This window comes from Arachis hypogaea, chromosome 7 (genome assembly GCF_003086295.3).
Source record: "Arachis hypogaea cultivar Tifrunner chromosome 7, arahy.Tifrunner.gnm2.J5K5, whole genome shotgun sequence".
Classification (NCBI taxonomy): Eukaryota; Viridiplantae; Streptophyta; class Magnoliopsida; order Fabales; family Fabaceae; genus Arachis; species Arachis hypogaea.
In genome coordinates, this window is record NC_092042.1 from 12,698,435 (window position 1) to 12,719,708 (window position 21,274).

The window sequence follows — 21,274 nt, forward strand, 5'->3', positions numbered from 1 at the left end:
AGGGTCTATGCCCGGCATATCGGCTGGCGTCCAAGCGAACAAATCTCCGTTGGCCCTAATCATCTCTACTAGGGGTTCTTTCAGTTCATGTGGGAGGTTTCTATTAACGAACGTGAACTTCTCTTCTAAGTCACCGACCCTGAACTTTTCCAAGTTCCCCTCTGATTCTGGTCTCGGTTTGTCGTTGATTATGGCGTCTAAGTCCGCAAGGAACACCCCATATGCTTCTTTAGACTTTTTCCTCAAGGAGAGACTGGCGTTGTCGCAAGCAACTGCCGTTTCCAGGTCTCCTCTTATGGATCCTACAGATCTGTCATCAGTGATGAACTTCATGACTAACAGCTTCGTGTTGATTACTGCCTCAACATCGTTAATCGTTTTCCTCCCCAAGATGATGTTGTAGGCAGTGGAGTCCCGTAGGACCACGAACTCGGCCATTATTGACCTCCATCCTTGCCCTTGTCCCACGGAGGTTGGGAGGGAGATTATCCCGTCCGGTTTAATGAAGTGGTCGCCTAGTCCTATGACATCGTGCTGGTGAGTCATGAGGTCGGCGTCCCATAATCCAAGCGCATCGAACACGTTGCGGAACATAATGTTCGAGTCTGCCCCCGTGTCAACAAGGATTCATTTGACGAGGCCGGTTCCTACCCTAGCCGTAATGACCATGGGTGGGTTCTCAAGGATCTCATCGAACCAATGGTCCTCTGGCCCGAATGAAATGGTCGGGGACCTCTTGGAGCTTCGCGCCGGCGAGGAGGAAATGGCTAGAATTTTAGTGTCTTTCTTGTGCGCGGACTTCGACTTTGGCGTTGTGTTCTTGGCGGTCACCACGTTTATTATGGTGAGGCCGTGATCGTTGTCTTCTGGTTCTTGTCGTCATTTCGCTGACCGGGCTTTACCATCTTCATCGTGATCGCGATCTCATCGCCTCGGCTCCCTGATGAGGTGGGAGAATTCGGCCAGTTTGCCGTCCCTGATTGCTTATTCTAGCGCATCCTTCAGGTCGAAGCAGTTATGTGTTTGGTGCCCGTAGCCTTTATGATAGTCACAATAGAGGCCCTTGTTCCCCCTGTATGGTAGACTTCCATGATGGGGATAGTGAGCGGGGTGTAATTGGTCAATTTTCCTACCCGGGGAAATGGCCTGGGTGCCTTGCTCGGACCTCCGTCTCTGGCCTGCTCCTTTTGCCTTTCACCGTTAGCATGTTGCCTAGGTTGATTGTAGGAAGGCTGCCGTTTATTGGCAGCCACGACTCGGCTGACTTCCTCATCATTTATGTATTCCTTGGCTACGGTCTGGATCTCATGCATCGTCTAGACCGGTTTGGTGGTGAGATGTTTCCGAAAATCCTCATTAAGAAGGCCATTCGTCAGACAGAGGCTGGCCACAGAGTCGGTTAGCCCTTCGATTTCTAGGCATTCGTCGTTGAACCGATCTAGATACTTCCTGGTCATCTCGCCGGTGCGCTGGGTCACGCCGAGGAGATTAATTGGGTGTTTTGCCTTTGCAATTCTAGTAGTGAATTGCGCCAAGAAGGCGCGGCTGATGTCCGAGAAGCCGGCCACAGAGCCGTGTGGGAGGCTATTAAACCACCGTATCGTTGGGCTTGCCAGGGTGACTGGAAAAGCATGGCACCTTACCTCGTCTCCCACTCCTTCGAGGTTCATTCGGGCCTCGAAGGCCGTTAGGTGTTCTTGTGGGTCTTGCGTCCCGTCATACCTCATGTCCGTCGGTTTGTCGAAGTGCCTCGGCAACCGAACCTCAAGAATGGAAGGGTGGAATGGGGTGGCGCCCATGATGACAGGTTGCCGTGTTCTCTCGGACCTTCTTTCTCCATTTCCGCACATGACACACGCCCGTTTGCCCCGGGCGTAGATGATTGTATCGTTTGGCCTCCTAGGGCGTCGCCGATCCTCCCGGCTACTTTCCGATTCTGATCTGGATACGAAAGTGCGCCGGGAGCGACTGCTTTGGTTGGAGGTTCTTCCCCGGTTCTTGGGGGATTAGGAGTAGTTAGGGTCGGAAGTCTGCTGATGATGCTCTTGGTCTGCTAGTTGGCGCTCCAGGTTCTGCACCCTGTGGCGCAACTCCTGCATTATCCTGGCGCTGTCACTGCCTGTTCCCCTGAAGGGGCGCCCCTCTTGAGCTCTGGACCGGACCCCGATTCGTCGGGGAGGGGATCTTAACCTCCCACGGGGTGAGGCAACGGAGGCCGCCCCCTCGGGAGCTGCTGCACGCCCGTGGTCCCCTGGACCCGGCACGATCTCCATTCAGCTTGGTTCGATCCCCACAGACGGCGCCAATGTTCGGTAGGTCGGGTACCGAACGGTTCGGACGGGAATCCTGGTCGATAAAATGGGGGGTCTTGCCTAGTCGCGAGCTCCCGGGCAGGCGAGGACGATGTTCCGAGTACTTCGTGCGAGGAGTGGGGGGTGTCACCTGCAAAGACACTCCGACGCTCTAGTCAATAGAGTGTGCAGGTGAAAAAGGGTGAGTGATAGGTCACGTACCTTGGGGGAAGGTTATGTCCCTTCCCATTTATACCGTGTCAGAGGTGGGCTCCGTAAGGACAGGCCCACCTCCTTTGAGGCCTCCCTTGCACAGCTGTAGAGCAGCTGTCATGGACGCGTGTTCGGGACGGTGATAGAGGCGCCCCGCCCCCAACCGTTCGGGTCGGGTGGTGCCTGAGTCGGACCGGCCTATATTTTAGTTTGGGCTAGGTCGTAACAATATTATATATATATATATATATATATATATATATATATATATATCTTTTGTTTCGACTGATAAAAAATTAATCTGTTGAAAATTTTAAATTTTTGACAATTGTATTACTAGAAAAATTACTTTTAGCAATAATTTATTTTATTTTTAGTAGTAATAAAAATAGTCATAAAATTTATCAACAATTAAACATTAATTATCTTATATTTTGTCGCCAAAAAATTTTGACAGTAATTATATAATTGCTAATAAAGACCTTTTTAATAGCTATAAAAATATATAATTATCATTATAACATATAGTAATAACGACAAATTTAAAATTGTTATAAAAAAATAACTTAAATTGTTCTTATATAATAAATCATGCACTATAACAAAATCTTACTTTTATTTCATTAAACGGGTCAACTAGATACAGTGGAGTTAATAATTACTTAATTAGACTTATTTTTTAGAGGGTTAAAGTCAAGAATTATTCAATGACAAATAATGAGATATGAATTTATGATATTGTTGTTAAAGTATAATTTTAAATTTTTTTTATAGAAAAAATAATCAATTAAAATACTAACGAGTATATATATATAATATATATATATATACAATATTAATGATTTTTTATTTTTAAATACTAACGAGTATATACTTTTTTATATTTATATATATTTTTTATATTTTTTTTATTTTTTATATCTAAGATGTATAATGATAGTATAAAAATATAAATATTTGACACATTGTATATTTTAATAAATAAAATATTTAAATAATTTAAAAATAAAAAATCCTAATATTAATTATGAGTTTATTTATCATTGGTGATTGAGCACAAACAAAATTTAGGGCCAATATATAAGACTCCATATTTTAGAAATTTAATAATAAATTATTTATGGTTTATTTTATTTATTTAAAGAGATATTTTTAGAGACTTTTATATTAATTTAATATTTCGATGTTGAATTTAATTTTGAAAATATAAAAAAAATAATTTAATTATTTCTAATTTTTATTTAATTAATAGTTATTTGAATATAATTTATACATTGATGAACAAATAGTACTTTTTTTAAAGATAATTTTATTAGATTAAAATTAATTTTTAATACTATCTTATACTCTAATTATATTATTAATTATCCCCAAAATGAAACCCTAATTTTTCCAATCCCTTCACCACCACACCGCTTCCCATTTCTTCCAAATCCATGAGAGCCAACAAACCCCCTTCCAACATAACATATGCTTCAGAGACTGGGAAATCAGAGAGAAAAGGTGAGAAATCAAAGCCTGAACCAGCGAAGGGGAAGAGAGAGAGGGGAGGAGTCGCTGGCTAAGCTTGTTGCCACACCGTCCAATCCGTACCGCCATCACACCGCGCCACGCCCTGGAGCTCACCGTCGAACCACGCATTGCCGCTATCCCTGCGTCGCCATTGCGTCACCATCAAGAATCAGGTTGCCGAGGAGCAGAAGAGAAAGAGAGATCGATGGAGAAGGGGAAGGAAGCTACGTCCTCGCCACACCTGCATGCTGTTGCCGCTTTTTCGCATCGCCACCGTCGCGTCTTACTGCCATTGAAGGAGCCATCGTCGAGAGGAAGCCCGTCGCCGTCATCTGTGCTCTGTCACCACTGTGCATCGCCGTTCAGGGAAGAGAGAGAAGATGTGTGAATTAGGGATGCACAGGGGAAGAAGAGCGCCACCGTTTGCCACTACTGCTGTTGGAGGTTGCGCCACCGCGCCTCTGGCTGCCGAAACCTCCACCGGATCTGCCGCTAGCTGGCTTAGTTATTTCTTCTTAGTTGCGATAAGCGTTTCCATTCTGAAAACTCCTTTTAGTCACTATTCTGTTAACTTATGCTGAGGTTCTTGCGACGTTAATGCATTAGGGTCGAATCTCGATTGCATGTTGGTGATTTTAAGTTGCTGTTGTGGCTGTGGATATAGTGGAGCTGTGGTTGCGGCTGCCGCTGAGTGTGGGCTGAGAGAAAGTGGTTTCTTTGCGCGTTTGGTTTTGCGAGTTTCAATGAGCTGAGGTAGGGGCCGTTTCTTAAACTTAATTTACTACTAAGAATTGTTTTAAGTCGATATTAATAAGAAAAATATATTTTTTTGATTTTGCAAGTTTTAAGAATTGAATTGAGTTGCCTGGAATGAATGTAAATGCTAGTTTGAATAGTTTATTGATTGATTGAAGATGCTTAGTTGGGTGTTGTACTTGGTTTAAGGTTGTTATGATGATGATCGAATTGTGATTGTTTCTAAATGTTGAGATTGAGTTTCGATGGTGAATTATTTTGATTTGGGTCAGAGGCCAATATTTGGTTATGTTTGAGCCGGAGGCCATGATTAACTGGATTAGAGATAAGTTTTTATTAAAATGTTATCTTACATGGAATTTTTTGTGAGAGATACGAATTTTAAATTTGAATAATAAGTTGATAATCACTATGTTTTGAAAATAGTTTTAATTACAATATCTTTTTACGACAATTCTTAAAAATCCTCTACTGAGAACCCTTTCGAGGATGATGTTCTCACTTCCCTACAGACTTTCTTTTCAGGAAACAGACGAAGACGCTTATGAAGAGTTTTTTTGTTTGTTTAACTTATGCGATATAGATGTATTAGTTTAGCTATTATCATTTTTCCCTCGCCATTAATATTATAATTTTTGTAAGAGGGATAGGAGTTGTATGATTTGTATGTATCTAATATGTATAAGTTACTTGAGTAAGAAGTTTTGCTTATGTATATGCTTGTTTATTTTATTGTAAAAGTATTTTCCAATTTTTCAAATAAAATAGCAACACGGTTTCGAGTCAAAGACTCATATTTTATTATTAAGTACATGAAGTCGTCGTGATACCTCTTGCTATCAGAGTGGCGCAACCAGAAGCGTGACATTCTGATAGTGAGGGTGTTACATTATGGTATCAGAGCAGTTCATTCCTGTTAGAGCCTTGAGAATGGACTGACTATGCTTCATTGCATACTCTGAATGTCTGTCATGCTTTGTGACTTGTTCTGTTAACAAGAGTTTGAGTTTTGTATGCATGACTGTCTGATGATTAAAGTTGTTAGTCTATCATTGCATACTTCCTAGTATTAAGTTTGGCCGGCTTAATACTAGTGATTTATGTATATGGGAACACTAATGGGTTGTCATGGACGAAATAGAACTAATAGATAACGACTGTCGCGAGGTTTGGGAAACGTTAGAGGCTGCATCTCGAGGTTACTTGATTGCGTATCTTGTTCTTTCATGGTTTGCATTGAAATCCTTGTTTCAGATTTTTTTCTTGAAAAATAAATTGATTCTTCTCCAACCCTGTCCTTTGTTCATATGCATTTCCATTGATCTTAACTGCATATGTCTGCTTAGATTCTTTGTTCTTCTACCTTTCTTGAATGTAATTGGTTCTTTTATTTCAAGTCCCACCTCTAATGCATATACTTGCTTGTTTGTGTTCTTCGGTGTTTGCTTGTATCCTTTTGGGTAAGCTCAAAATTAATTTAGTACCACGTGTGATCTTTAGGCACAGCAAGCGAAACATTAATCCTTTAAGATGTTGTTCACGGATGGTTGGAACAGGTCAAGTTTTTAAGTGCGTTGTATCATAGGAAGCTATGAGGTTTTAGTTTTCACACAAAAGAGCTTTGTGAATGTTAGACTTGTTGTAACACCATAATTACCCTAAGCCTTACCTCGCAAGGTTATGACAGTTCTTGTAAGAACCGCAACTAATCAACCAGTTAATTAAGTGATTATATTGTCCGAATTAGATTCCAAAAAGTTAAAGAGAGAATTTGAGGATTTAAAGGTGATTTTTGGACTTAGTATGTCTTTCTGAGTAAGAAAATGTGTTTTCTGCGAAAAACCATAAAAAATTGCAAACTGGCAATTGAACCAGTTGAACCGGTTCAAGTCTGCCCGGTACCGCATGAGAAAAAGTGAAAACCGTCAAAAACCTTAGAAAAATATTAGAAGTTGAAAACCGGCGTTAATTTTAAAGGTTTGGCCCGAAGTTGGGCCAAACGGGTTAAAAACGCTAACGGATTGGACTGGGCCTAAGTTGGGCCCAAACCCAACATATATAAGGTTCATTTAATGAACCCTCAGCTCATAAACACACACACTTCAGATTTGAAAGAGGGAAGGAGAGGAAGAAGAGAACACTTTTCACACCTCTCTTCTCTTGCGAAGAGCTCTACAAAACTCATATAAGAAACTGGTAATGTAAGCTCAAAATTCTCCCAGTTCTTCTCTCAAAAATTTTGGGTGATTAGAGCTTTGGGTTAAATGAGTTTTTTTATTTTGAATGTTTAGGTTCACTTTAATCCTTGCTTAGCATTGGGTTTTGGCTTCCAAAGCTATTGAGAAAGGTAAGAACTCTTGAACCCTTGTGAAATTTTAAGTTTGATAAACCCTAGGTTGAATTATTATGAATTATGTGTGTTATAGCTTGAAGTGGTGAGTATTTGAACTTGTTGGAGCTTATTGGTGATTGTTGGTGGCTTGGATTGTGTTGGAAAGCCTAGCTTGTGCTCAACTTTGGGTTAAGGGCATATAGGAAATCGGTCAAGGTATGGTTTCGGTTTCTTCTATGTAGTATATAATTTTCATGGATACTTAGGCTAGTGGCCCATAGGATAGGTTTGGAATTTATATGTTGTTGATGATTGTTTGGGTTGTTGATGTTGTAAATGTTGGTTGAGATAATGGGGTTGGAATGTGATGTATGATGAACTTGTATGAATGTGTATTTTTGTCATTAATGTGGAGTATGAATGAGTTGATGAGGAAGATTGATGTTGATGAAATGAGAATTTGTGAATGTGTTGGTGGGAAATTTCTTGATATGTTATATATTGATATTCAAGGTTGAGAATGTTGAAATGTAAAGGAAAGAGTAGTAAAAATGGTGCAATATGTCTTAAAGTGTGGATTTTGATGAGGAATGGGGTTTGGAATGGTGCTAGTTGGTTTTGGTTGGTTTAAGTTGTAAAATTGGGAAATTTGATAAATTGTGAAGTTTGGTAAAATTGGGTTTTTGGTGAACTTCGTCTGATCATAATTTTTGCCTCAATTTTCGAAATTGATTGAAATTTGTTTAGAATTAAAGATCTTTGAAAACCCTTTAAATCGATATAAAGTTTGCAAAATTTAAAATTTTGTAGAGGAAGTTATGATCATTCAAAGTTGGTGTTAGAAATCTGAAATTCTACAAAGTTGCAGAATTTTGTGATTTCTGATATGTGCGCACGCACAGCCGTGTGCGCACGCACACCTCTGCAAAAATGTTGGCCTGTGTCCACGTACAGACCTGTGCATCCGCACACACAGAGGAAGGCAATCTGCTTACGGCGCTAGCACAACTTGTGTGCGCACACACCAAGAGAAAATTACAACCTGTGCATATGCACAGACCTGTGCGCACGCACACGTTGGGGAAGCCAGTCTGTTGGGGGCGCTGGCACAGGTTGTGCGGGTGAATAGACCCTGTAAGTTTTGACACATGTGTGTACACACACGATTTAAAACTCTCCAGAGTGTGCGCGCGCACACCCCTGTGCGGACGCACACGCCCTGTTTCTCCAATTTTTCTTTGTTTTTAACTATTCTACCTTTCCAACAAGGTTGTAAGCTTCTCTAACACTATTTTAAGACTTTTGGGCCTAGTTTTGGATATTTAAAACATGGGAAAGAATTTAAGGGTTTCAGATGATATTATTTTGAAAAATTAGAAAACGGAGGATTATGTTTTGTGTGTACTGAGGATGGTTTGATGGTATGTGATGGATGATTGGTATATGGGATTAGAACTGATAAACTGTTGTGTTTGGAATGGAAATGTGAATTGACAGTGGTTGAGATGAGTCGAGGACTCTGAATGAGATGATAGATTCATGTTATGCTGAAAATGCTTCCTGAAAACCACTGATGTATCATTTTTATAATGAGATTATGAGATGCTATGCACCCGGCAGGGACGGCGGTTGGATCCCACCTATCGAGGTAGCGGCGGCGGCGTAAGGACGGTGGTCTAATCCTGCTTACATTGAGATCTGAGGTCTGTGGCAAGAGTATCCCGCTCGCATCCTTTCGGGTCAATAGAGCGTGCAGGCGCAAAACCTTGGACAGTGATTCGAGCACTATATCTCGGGGGTTCCCATTGATGATTTTGAAGGGCGACATCTCTATGGAGATGTGTCGGGTTGGCAGTTGAACCGACAATGTGATATCACAGCCAGTAGGGCAGGCATTCATCATATGCATTTTCTATCTGTTTGTATGCTTTGACTACTTTAAATGGCTTGCCTATTTGTATAACATGCCTAATTGCTATTTGAATTAATTGCCTTATATGCTAATACTTGTGTTTTACTTGCATTGTATACTATTTGTGTTTTCTGCTGGGATTGAGGAGGTTCGGAAGGCGGTGGCGATGGGATCGCATGGAAGATCGGTTGGTGAAGGCTGTAGGACAACGGTGTTTGGTTAGAATAGAAATCCGTTAAGATAGATTACCCAGTTTATTTATGTTAAGGTTTATATTATGCTTAACTGTTTTAGAATGCTTTAAGTTTGAATCTTGTGATAGATATGGAGCTTAGGACTGCCTTTGGTGTTCCGGGGTCTTATATCCTACATCACTGGGCACTGTTACCATACTGAGAACCTCCATTTCTCATACCATATCTCTATTGTGTTTTTCATATGTAGGTCGCAACCCACCTCAGTGAGTTGTCTGGTTGGTGACAGAAGCGGAGGACCCGGATACTTCTTTGAGTCTTTTTGATATATTTTGTATATGTCTCTCACTTTTGTATTTTGCTTTGCCTAGAGGCTTGTATATGAGAGAACAAAATTTGTATAAGCTGTTTTGACTGTCTGATTCTGTTGGTCTGTATATAGCTAGTCGGCTCAAACTCCGCGAGTCGTGACTAGATTCCTATGCTATTATACTATTATTTATTGTTATATTACATCTGTACCTTGTGCCTTAAGCTAGTAACTTTGCTAGTATGTTTTGTGCTTTTCAAATCTTGTTTTTGAGCTATACCCTTCATTAGACTTCTAGATTATATTATTCTTTCTATTTATTATATGTATGAGCTTAGAACTGTCGTAATATTTGATTAACCTCTGCTTTACGATGCGAGGTAAGGCTTAGGCTAATTAGGGTGTTACATTTCTAACGCTCATACGTATAATATAGAAAGAATTAATATATTCTAGAAGCCCGATGAAGAATTAAGCTCAAAAACAGAGTTCAAAAAGCGCAAAACGTACTCACAGAGCTACAGTAAACGAAGCACAAGATATACGTACGAATGTCAAGGTATATGTATATAGATATATCAAAAGATAATAATATAGAGATCTAGCCGTCGCTCGCGGAGTTTAAGCCGGCTAGTTACATACAGACATACAGAGTTTAGACTGTTAAAACAGCTTATACAAACTTCCTCTCAATGTAATCCTCTAGGCAAAAATAAATACAAAAGTGAGAGAGGCTAAACAAAATAAACCAAAAGACTTCCAAAAACATAGCAAGGATCCTCTGCTCTGTCACCATCAAAGCAACTCAACGAGGTGGGTTGCGACCTGCATCTGAAAAACAACAACAGAGTATGGAATGAGAATTGGAGGTTCTCAGTATGGTAACAGTGCCTAGTGATGTAAGATATAAGACTCTAGGATGCCAGAGGCAATCTTAGAACTTCATATCCATCACAAGATTCAACTTAAAGCATAACTAAAACATGAAAACATCACTTAAAACCATAATGATAAAGGGGGTAATCTAACTTAGTGAATTTCTAAACTAACAACTCTCTGTTGTCCCACAGCCTTCACCAACCTATCTTCCATGCGATCCATCGCCATCGCCTTCCGAACCTCCTCAATTCCAGTAGAATACACAATTAATACAATGCAAGTAAAGCATAAGTATAAGCATATATGGCAAGTAATTCAAATAGGCAATTAGAAAAGTTATACAATTAGGCAAGAAATACAAGTCGGCAAAGCAAGCAAATAGATAAAAGATGCTCATGATAAATGCCTGTCCTATCTGGTTGTGATATCACATTTTCGGTTTAACTGCCAACCCGACACATCTCCATGGAGATGTCGCCCTTCGGTCTCATAATGGGAACCCCCGAGATATTGTACCTGGATCACGGTCCAGGATGTCAGTGCCTGCACACTATAGTGATTCCAAAGGGATGTGAGCAGGATACTCTTGCCACGGACCTCACATCTCAATGTAAGCGGGATTAACCACCGTCCTTATGCCGCCGCCACGACCTTGACAGGCGGGATTAACCACCATCCCTGCCAGGCGCATAGCGCCTCAATAATCTCATTAAAATATTTCATCAGTGGTTTGCATAATCATTTTATTCAATACTCGGTAGTTTACCACTTTCACAATCCATTCAGTACTCATTAGTTCACCACTTTCACAATTCATTCCGAACTCATTAGTTCACTACTTTCACAATCCATTATCAATAATCACCAATACCATACGCCGCCTCCTCACTCAACCAAAACTGTCCTCAGTACTCCAGAAACCTAAGCCTCCGTTCTTTAACTTTTTACCAGAAATACCGAATTAAATTCACCTAGGACCTTCTCTATGTTTATAATTTGACATCCAAAAACAAGCCAAAGAGTCTTAGATAAGTGTCACGGAAGTTTACAAGCTTGCCGGGAAGGTGAAACAGTTAAAAACAAGATTTTTATTGAAAAATAAGGCAGTGTGCGTATGCATAGAGTTGTGCGTATGCACGCCCATAGGAATCTTCAAGAAGTGTACGTACGCATAGAGGTGTGTGTATGCACAGGAATTAGAAATCTTCATTATGTTTATATGCACGATGCGTGCGAACGCTCTCAACAGAATGCACCTTCCAGCGTGTGCATACGCACAATGTTGTGTGTGCACACAGCTTACAAAATTCAGTAGGTGGTGTGTGCGTAGAGAGCATGCTAGCGCTCCCAAACAGTAGGAACCCCCCTGTGTGTGCGTGCGCACAAGAGTGTGCGAATGCACGTTTTTAAAAATACACAGGGTGTGCGTGCGCACAAGTTAAAATTTGCCACTAATCAGAGCACGTGCACAGTAGTGTGCACAAACCAGAAATCACAAATTCTGCAACATCACAGAATTCATATTTCTGACACCAACTTTCGATGATCATATCTTTCTCTATAAAATTTAGATTTCTACAAAATTAATACTGTTTTAAAGCTCCTTGAAATATCTTTGATTTGATATAAAATTCATTCCATTTCAAAAATGGTAGCTCAAGATATGATCCGTCAAAGTTCACCAAAATCCATTTTTACCAAGGATCACTAAATTCTCAAATCCTTAAAGTTCATAACCAAAACCAACTTAAAATCACACCAAACTCCAATTTACCTCATAACTTACCCTTTGTGTCACAAATCACCATTTACGCCAATTTTCATTCACATTACATATTCTTCAACCTCAATTATCAATTATTTCACACTATAACATTTCTCAACCAACACAATCATCCATCATCATTATATCACCAAAAATCATCATGATCAATCTTAATCTCAATATTCAACACCATTTTATCAACATCAACATCACAATTCATCAAAACAATCCGAATTCATCAAATCATCATACATCGTCATACAACAACTTCAACAACCAATTTAATCCAATCCTATCCTATAGGTCAATAGCCTAAGTGTCCAGAAATATTATATATTACAGGGTTTAGAGTTTTCTTGCTTTATCCATTGATGATTCAAGTATAATCCAACAAATATCCAATGTTAGATTGCACCTAAACCACCAAAATCATCAAAATCACTCAAAACTCAAACCAATTTTGCACATAAAGGGGACACAGAACACTGGGCACGAATTTGATAAATACATACCTCTTTAGTTGAATAGAATTGAAGAAGACTCCGAGACGAATGCGTGGCCGTAAACGACTCATCAATCGGAGCTCCGAATCAAAAGTTATCTTGGTTTGAAGTTCAACTTAAGTTTATGTTTGTGAGAGAGCTCCTTCCCCCTTCATGCTGAGTGAGTTTCAGCGTGAAAAATGAATGCCAAGAAGGGAGGGGGTGCTGTTTTGTTCAATTGGGTTGAATTGGGTTAGGCCTTGGGCTTAATATGGGTCTGGTCCACTCGGTTCGGTCCGTTCGACTCAATCTTAGGCCAAATTTTTTAAAATTAGTGTCAAAATTCTTGTTTTAATTAGCTCTATCCTATTTTACTATAAAAATCACACTTTTAATTTCTTTTATTATAAATTAATTTATTGATTAATTACTCGCTAATTTTATAGGGTTTATATTGTTTTAGTCGCTGACGTTTGTATTAAGTCTTAACTTTGTCTTTATGTTTGAAACGTTCTTTTTTTTTATCTCAACAGTTTTATTTCATCTTCTTTTAATCGTCTGGTCAAAATTAAAATTTTTCTTTTCAAAAATATCATTTCTTTCATTATGATTTTCTTCTATATAACGAAAAAAATCATAATTGTTCATAGTAGCTATTATAGTGATCTAAGAGAAAAAATGACAGAAAAATAAGAAAAAAAAGAGCTAAAAATAGTGGTGAAAAGGGTATTTTTGGAACAAAAAAATTTTAATTTTGACCAGAAGATTAAAATAAGACGAAATAAAAAGTTTGGGGATAAAAATAAAACGTTACATTAGAAAGTAAAACAATATTTTACTCTTGTTTGGATTATATTTTGTTTTAAATTTAAATACATTTATTTTTAGAGAGTTTGGTTTTGTATTTTAAATATAAGAGAGAGAAAATATGAGACATTAAATTTAAAGATATATTTCTTATATTTATTTAAATAGATTTTAAATTTTGTTGGTTGAATAAAGATTGAATTTTATTACTTACCTAATTGTATTATTTCTGTCTTGCAAAGAAATTTTACTTTCTCTTATGTTCTTGACAAAATAAAAAATAAAAAAATAACTAATCAAATATACTTTTTTTAGAGTGGATTCTCTCAAAAAAATTTTAATTGTTTAGTAAAATGTTATTTAATTTTTATCATTTAATATTTTTTCTCGTATTTTTGCTTGATTCTATTTAAAAAGTATAAGATGATAATTTATACTTTGTTAAATAATTAAAACAAAAAAATTGAGATAATTTATTTTTTTCTTCTATATAAGAGGAAAATTGAAGATATAGAAATGCTAATATATTTTCTAAAAAGAATATTTCTCACTTAAATTTTGTATTATATAATTTTTAACCTCTGGTTTTATCATCATATATTAGTATATGATATTTTGTACGTCGATCTTATTAAAAAGTCAAAGATTAAATGATAATAAATTATCTAAGAGAAATAAATAATACAAAAATGAGAAATACTTATTTGATAATTCAGTATATTTTAGTTATACAAATACTTATATGATAATTTATTTTTGTTCGTATGAAAAATTCTAAAATTTACTCATCTTAGTATCTTTGATGAATTTAATTCTTTATGATTTAATGTTTAGTGTTTAGAGTTTAGAATTTACAATTTGTTATTTTATTCGAATTGTGTTTTGTTTTTAATTTAACTATTTTGATTGTTAACGTTTAGGATTTAATATTTATATTTTGGAATTTAGAGTTTGTTATTTTTGTTTAAAGAGTAAAGTATTGTTTTAGTCGCTAACGCTTATGCTAAGTCTTAATTTTGTCTTTATGTTTGAAACGTTCTATTTTTTTATCTCAACAGTTTTATTTCGTCTTTTTTAATCTTTGGTCAAAATTAAAATTTTTTCTTTTAAAAATATCCATTCTTTCATTATGATTTTCTTCTAAATAACGAGAAAAATCATAATTGTTCATAGTAACTGTCATAGTGATCTAAGAGCAAAAATGACAGAATTACAAAAAAAAGGGCTAAAAATAGAGGTGAAAAGGGTATACTTGGAAGAAAAAAAATTTATTTTGACTAGAAGATTAACATAAGATGAAATAAAATATTTGGGGATAAAAATAAAACTTTATATTAAAAAGTAAAACAGTATTTTACTCTTGTTTGGATTATATTTTGCATTAAATTTAAATACATTTATTTTTAGAGAATTTGGTTTTGTATTTTAAATGTAAGAGAGAGAAAATATGAGACACTAAATTTAAAGATATGTTTCACACATTTATTTAAATGGATTTTAAATTTTGTTGGTTGAATAAAGATTGAATTTTATTACTTACTTAATTGTATTATTTCCGTCTTGCAAAGAAATTTCACTTTCTCTTATATTCTTGTCAAGATAAAAAAAAAATAACTAATCAAATATACTCTTTTTATAGAGTGGATTTTCTCAAATTTTTCCTTAATTATTTAGTAAAATGTCATTAAATTTTTATCATATAGTATTTTTCTCATATAGTTTTTCTTGATTTCATTTAAAAAGTATAAGATGATAATTTACACATTATTGAACAAATAAAAAAATAGTTGAGAGAATCTATTTTTTTCCCTCTATATAAGAGGAAGATTGAAGATATATAAATGTTAATATATTTTCTAAAAGAATATTTTTTACTTAACTTTTGTATTATATAATTTTTAATATTTGATTTTATCACCATATTTTTGTCTCTGATATATGTGTACGAAGTTCTTATTAAAAAGTCAAAGATCAAACAATAATAAATTATCTGAGAGAAATAAATAATAGAAAAAATGAAAAATATTTATTTGATAATTTAGTATATTTTAGTTATTCAAATACTTATTTGATAATTTATTTTTGTTCGTATGAAAAAATCTAGAATTTACTCATCTTATTATCTTTTATGAATTTAATTTTTTTATGATTTAATGTTTAGTGTTTAGAGTTTAGAATTTGTTATTTTATTCAAATTGTGTTTTTTTTCTAATTTGAATATTTTGATTGTTAAATTTTAGGATTTAATATTTATATTTTGGAATTTAGAGTTTGTTATTTTTATTGAGAGAGTAAAGTATTGTTTTAGTCGTTAAAGTTTGTGTTAAGTCTTAATTTTGTCTTTATATTTGAAACGTTCTATTTTTTTATCTTAACAGTTTTATTTCATCTTCTTTTAATTGCCTGGTCAAAATTAAAATTTTTTCTTTTAAAAATATCATTTCTTTCATTATAATTTTTTTATAAATAACGATAAAAATAATCATTATTGATAGTAGCTATTATAGTGATCTAAGAGAAAAAATGACAGAAAAATAAGAAAAAAAAAGAGCTAAAAATAGTAGTAAAAAGGGTACTCTAGGAACAAAAAATTTTTAATTTTGACCAGAAGATTAAACTAATACGAAATAAAATATTTGGGGATAAAAATAGAACGTTACATTAGAAAGTAAAACAATATCTTACTCTTGTTTGGATTATATTTTGTTTTAAATTTAAATATATTTATTTTTAGAGAGTTTGATTTTGTATTTTAAATATAAGAGAGAGAAAATATGAGACATTAAATTTAAAGATATATTTCTTATATTTTTTTAAATAGATTTTAAATTTTGTTGGTTGAATAAAGATTGAATTTTATTACTTATTTAATTGTATTATTTCCGTCTTGCAAAGAAATTTTACTTTCTCTTATGTTCTTGACAAAATAAAAAATAAAAAAATAACTAATCAAATATACTCTTTTTTAGAGTGGATTCTCTAAATTTTTTTAATTGTTTATTAAAATATTATTTAATTTTTATCATTTAATATTTTTTTCTCGTATTTTTGCTTGATTCTATTTAAAAAGTATAAGATGATAATTTACACTTTGTTAAATAATTAAAACAAAAAAGTTGAGATAATCTATTTTTTTTCCTCTATAAGAGGAATATTGAAAATATAGAAATGCTAATATATTTTTTAAAAAGAATATTTTTCACTTAAATTTTGTATTATAGAATTTTTAACGTCTGGTTTTATCATCATATATTAGTATCTGCTATTTTAAGGTCAAAGAAGATGCATGATGAGTAGAGAAAGAGCACGTTGGTACCTATCTACAAGAATAAGGGGGATATACAAAGTTGCGGAAACTATAGAGGGATTAAGCTTATGAGTCATACTATGAAGTTATGGGAAAGGGTGATAGAATGGAGGTTGAGAAAAGAGACACAAGTAACAGAGAATCAATTTGGATTTATGCAAGGAAGATCTACCACTGAAGCGATATACCTATTAAGAAGGATAATGGAGAGGTATCGTAGTAGTAAAAGGGACCTACATATGGTGTTTATTGATTTGGAAAAAGCGTATGATAGGGTACCAAGGGAGGTCTTATGGAAGGTTTTAGAAAAGAGGAGAGTAAGGATCGCATATATTCGGACAATTAAAGACATGTATGATGGGGCCACAACTAGTGTGAAGACTCAAGGTGGTGTGACGAAAGAATTCTCTATTGGTATAAGATTACACCAGGGATCATCCTTAAGCTCATACCTTTTCACATTAGTCCTGGAAGTACTCACAGAGCACATCCAAGAGCCTGTGCCATGGTGCATACTTTTTGCCGATGATATCGTCCTTATGGGAGAGTCAAGGGAAGACCTAAATAAAAAGTTGGAGTTATGGAGAGAAGCTTTAGAAGTGTATGGTCTGCGCATAAGCCGTAGCAAGACGGAATATATGGAATGTAAGTTCAGTCTGAGAAGGGAAAACCCCAATATAGAGGTGAAGATTGGAGAAAACATCCTAGAAAAAGTTAAAAGTTTTAAGTATCTTGGGTGCATCATATAGGATAATGGAGAGATTGAACAAGATGTAAATCATAGGATCCAAGCAGGTTGGTCAAAATGGCGGAGTGCATCTGGTTTTATATGCGACAAAAAAGTGCCTTTAAAACTTAAAGGTAAATTCTATCGCACTGCTATAAGACCGGCTATGCTGTATAGTATGGAGTGTTGGACGGTTAAAGGGGAGCACGAACATAAGCTGAGTGTAGCAGAGATGAAGATGTTGAGATGGATGAGTGGTCATACGCGATTGAATAAAATAAGGAATGAAGATATAAGGGAGAGAGTTGGAGTAGCACCCATTGTGAAAAAAGATCGTTGAATCGCGTCTCAGGTGGTTTGGACATGTGAGAAGAAGACCGATAGAACATCCAGTCAGGATGGTGGATGAGATGGAAGAAGGACAAAGGGCGAAAGGCAGAGGAAGACCTAAGAAGACCATTCATGAGGTGGTCAAACGAGATCTACAAGTAAACGGTCTCTCTGTAGACATGATACATAACAGAGCACAATGGCGTCGTTTGATTCATGTAGCCGACCCCACATAGTGGGACAAGGCTTTGTTGTTGTTGTTTGTTGTTGTTGTATTTTTAGAGAATTTGGTTTTGAATTTTAAATGTAAGAGAGAGAAAATATGAGACACTAAATTTAAAGATATATTTCACACATTTATTTAAATGGATTTTAAATTTTGTTGGTTGAATAAAGATTAAATTTTATTACTTACCTAATTGTATTGTTTCTGTCTTGCAAAGAAATTTCACTTTCTCTTATATTCTTGTCAAAATAAAAAATAAAAAATATCTAATCAAATATAATCTTTTTATAGAGTGGATTCTCTCAATTTTTTTTAATTATTTAGTAAAATGTCATTAAATTTTTATCATATAGTATTTTTTCTCATAGAGTTTTTCTTGATTTCATTTAAAAAGTATAAGATGATAATTTACACATTATTGAAGAAATAAAAAAATAGTTGAGAGAATCTATTTTTTTCCCTCTATATAAGAGGAAGATTGAAGATATAGAAATGTTAATATATTTTCTAAAAGAATATTTCCCACTTAACTTTTGTATTATAAAATTTTTAACATTTGATTTTATCACCATATTTTTGTCTCTGATATATGTGTACGAAATTCTTATTAGAAAGTCAAAGATCAAACAATAATAAATTATCTGAGAGAAATAAATAATAAAAAAAATGAGAAATATTTATTTGATAATTTAGTATATTTTAGTTATTTAAATACTTATTTGATAATTTATTTTTGTTCGTATGAAAAATTCTAGAATTTACTCATCTTATTATCTTTTATGAATTTAATTTTTTATGATTTAATGTTTAGTGTTTAGAATTTAGAATTTGTTATTTTATTCAAATTGCATTTTGTTTTTTGATTTGAATATTTTGATTGTTAAATTTTAGGATTTAATATTTATATTTTGGAATTTAGAGTTTGTTATTTTTGTTGAGAGAGTAAAGTATTGTTTTAGTTGTTAAAGTTTGTGTTAAGTCTTAATTTTGTCTTTATATTTGAAACGTTTTATTTTTTTATCTCAACAATTTAATTTCATCTTCTTTTAATCGTCTGGTCAAAATTAAAATTTTTTCTTTCAAAAATATCATTTCTTTCATTATGATTTTCTTATAAATAACGACAGAAATAATAATTATTCATAGTAGCTATTATACTGATCTAAGACGAAAAATGACAAAAAAATAAGAAAAAAAAAAGCTAAAAATAGTGGTGAAAAGGGTATTCTTGGAACAAAAAAAATTTAATTTTGACCAGAAGATTAAAATAAGACGAAATAAAAAGTTTGGGGATAATAATAAAACGTTACATTAGAAAGTAAAACAATATTTTACTCTTTTTTGGATTATATTTTGTTTTAAATTTAAATACATTTATTTTTAGAGAGTTTGGTTTTGTATTTTAAATATAAGAGAGAGAAAATATGAGACATTAAATTTAAAGATATATTTCTTATATTTATTTAAATAGATTTTAAATTTTGTTGGCTGAATAAAGATTGAATTTTATTATTTATCTAATTGTATTATTTTCGTCTTGCAAAGAAATTTTACTTTCTCTTATGTTCTTGACAAAATAAAAAATAAAAAAATAACTAATCAAATATACTATTTTTTTAGAGTGAATTCTCTCAAATTTTTTTCTTAATTATTTAGTAAAATATTATTTAATTTTTATCATTTAATATTTTTTTCATATTTTTTTATTCTATTTAAAAAGTATAAGATGATAATTTACACTTTATTAAATAATTATAAAATAATTGAGAGAATCTATTTTTTTTTCTCTATATAAGAGGAAGATTGAAGATATAGAAATGCTAATATATTTTTTAAAAGAATATTTCTCACTTAAATTTTGTATTATAGAATTTTTAACCTCTAATTTTATCACCATATATTAGTATCTAATACTTGTGTACGTAAATCTTATTAAAAAGTCAAAAATCAAACGATAATAAATTATCTAAGAAAAACAAATAATAAAAAAATGAAAAATACTTATTTGATCATTTATTTTTGTTCGTATAAAAATTCTAAAATTTACTCATCTTATTATCTTTTATGAATTTAATTCTTTATGATTTAATGTTTAGTGTGTAGAGTTTAGAATTTAAAATTTGTTATTTTATTCAAATTGTGTTTTATTTTTAATTTAAATATTTCGATTGTTAATGTTTAGGATTAAATATTTTTATTTTGGAATTTAGAGTTTGTTATTTTCGTTTAAAGAGTAAAGTATTGTTTTAGTCGCTCACTGTTTGTATTCAGTCTTAATTTTGTCTTTATGTTTGAAACGTTCTATTTTTTTATCTCAACAGTTTTATTTCGTCTTCTTTTAATCCTCTGGTCAAAATTAAAATTTTTTCTTTCAAAAATATCCATTCTTTTATTATGATTTTCTTCTAAATAATGACAAAAATCGTATTTGTTCATAGTAGCTGTCATAGTGATCTAAGAGCAAAAATGACAGAACAATAAGAAAAAAAGAGAGATAAAAATAGAGGTGAAAAGGGTATACTTGGAAGAATTTTTTTTTTAATTTTGACCAGAAAATTAACATAAGATGTAACACCCTCACTATTAGAAGTCACGCTTCCGGCTACGCTACTCTGATAGCAAGAAGTATTACGACTACTTCACATACTAAATACTAAAATAGGAGCCTGTGACTCGACACTGTATAGCTGATTTTTTTGAAAACCGAAAATAAACACTTTAACTTAAGAAAAAATACAAATAGGCATAGATTCATATACAAGACTCCTTACATAATAATTAAATATATTATACATATAAAACATACAATTCCTATCCCTCTTACAAACTTGTAATAATAAAGACGAGAGAAGAAAATAATCTAATTAATACATCAGTATATAAACCAACGCAGTATAACTCTTCTTAATGCTTCTTCATCCGGTTCCTGAAAAGGTAAAGCTGTAGGGGGTGAGAACCTAACCACACGGTCTCACCACTGAGTTTCAAAGTTGTCATAAGAAGATATTTATTAAGAAAACTGTTTTCAGCCTCAGTGATTATCATTGCCTTATGAATTCTGTTTTTAAAACCAATGAGTAATCATTCAAAACCTTTTCGAAGAAAATAATGTTTAATCTTTCAGAAATCCGAAACCTTTTTTCTCTTATAAGAAAATCTCAATCAGAAACCAACCACGCAATCAAGCAACACAAGCAAGACAGACAAGGAAAGCACAAGTAGGAAACAGTT

At 33.8% G+C, this 21,274-nt stretch overlaps 1 protein-coding gene across 1 annotated transcript; it reads right to left on the reverse strand.

The window, feature by feature from the left end:
• Nucleotides 1-1,316: 1,316 nt before the first annotated feature.
• Nucleotides 1,317-1,850, reverse strand: LOC112701147 (uncharacterized). Its single transcript, XM_025751945.1, has one exon. The coding sequence runs from the start codon at nt 1,848-1,850 to the stop codon at nt 1,317-1,319; it is 534 nt and encodes a 177-aa protein (XP_025607730.1).
• Between the last annotated feature and the right edge of the window lie 19,424 nt (nt 1,851-21,274).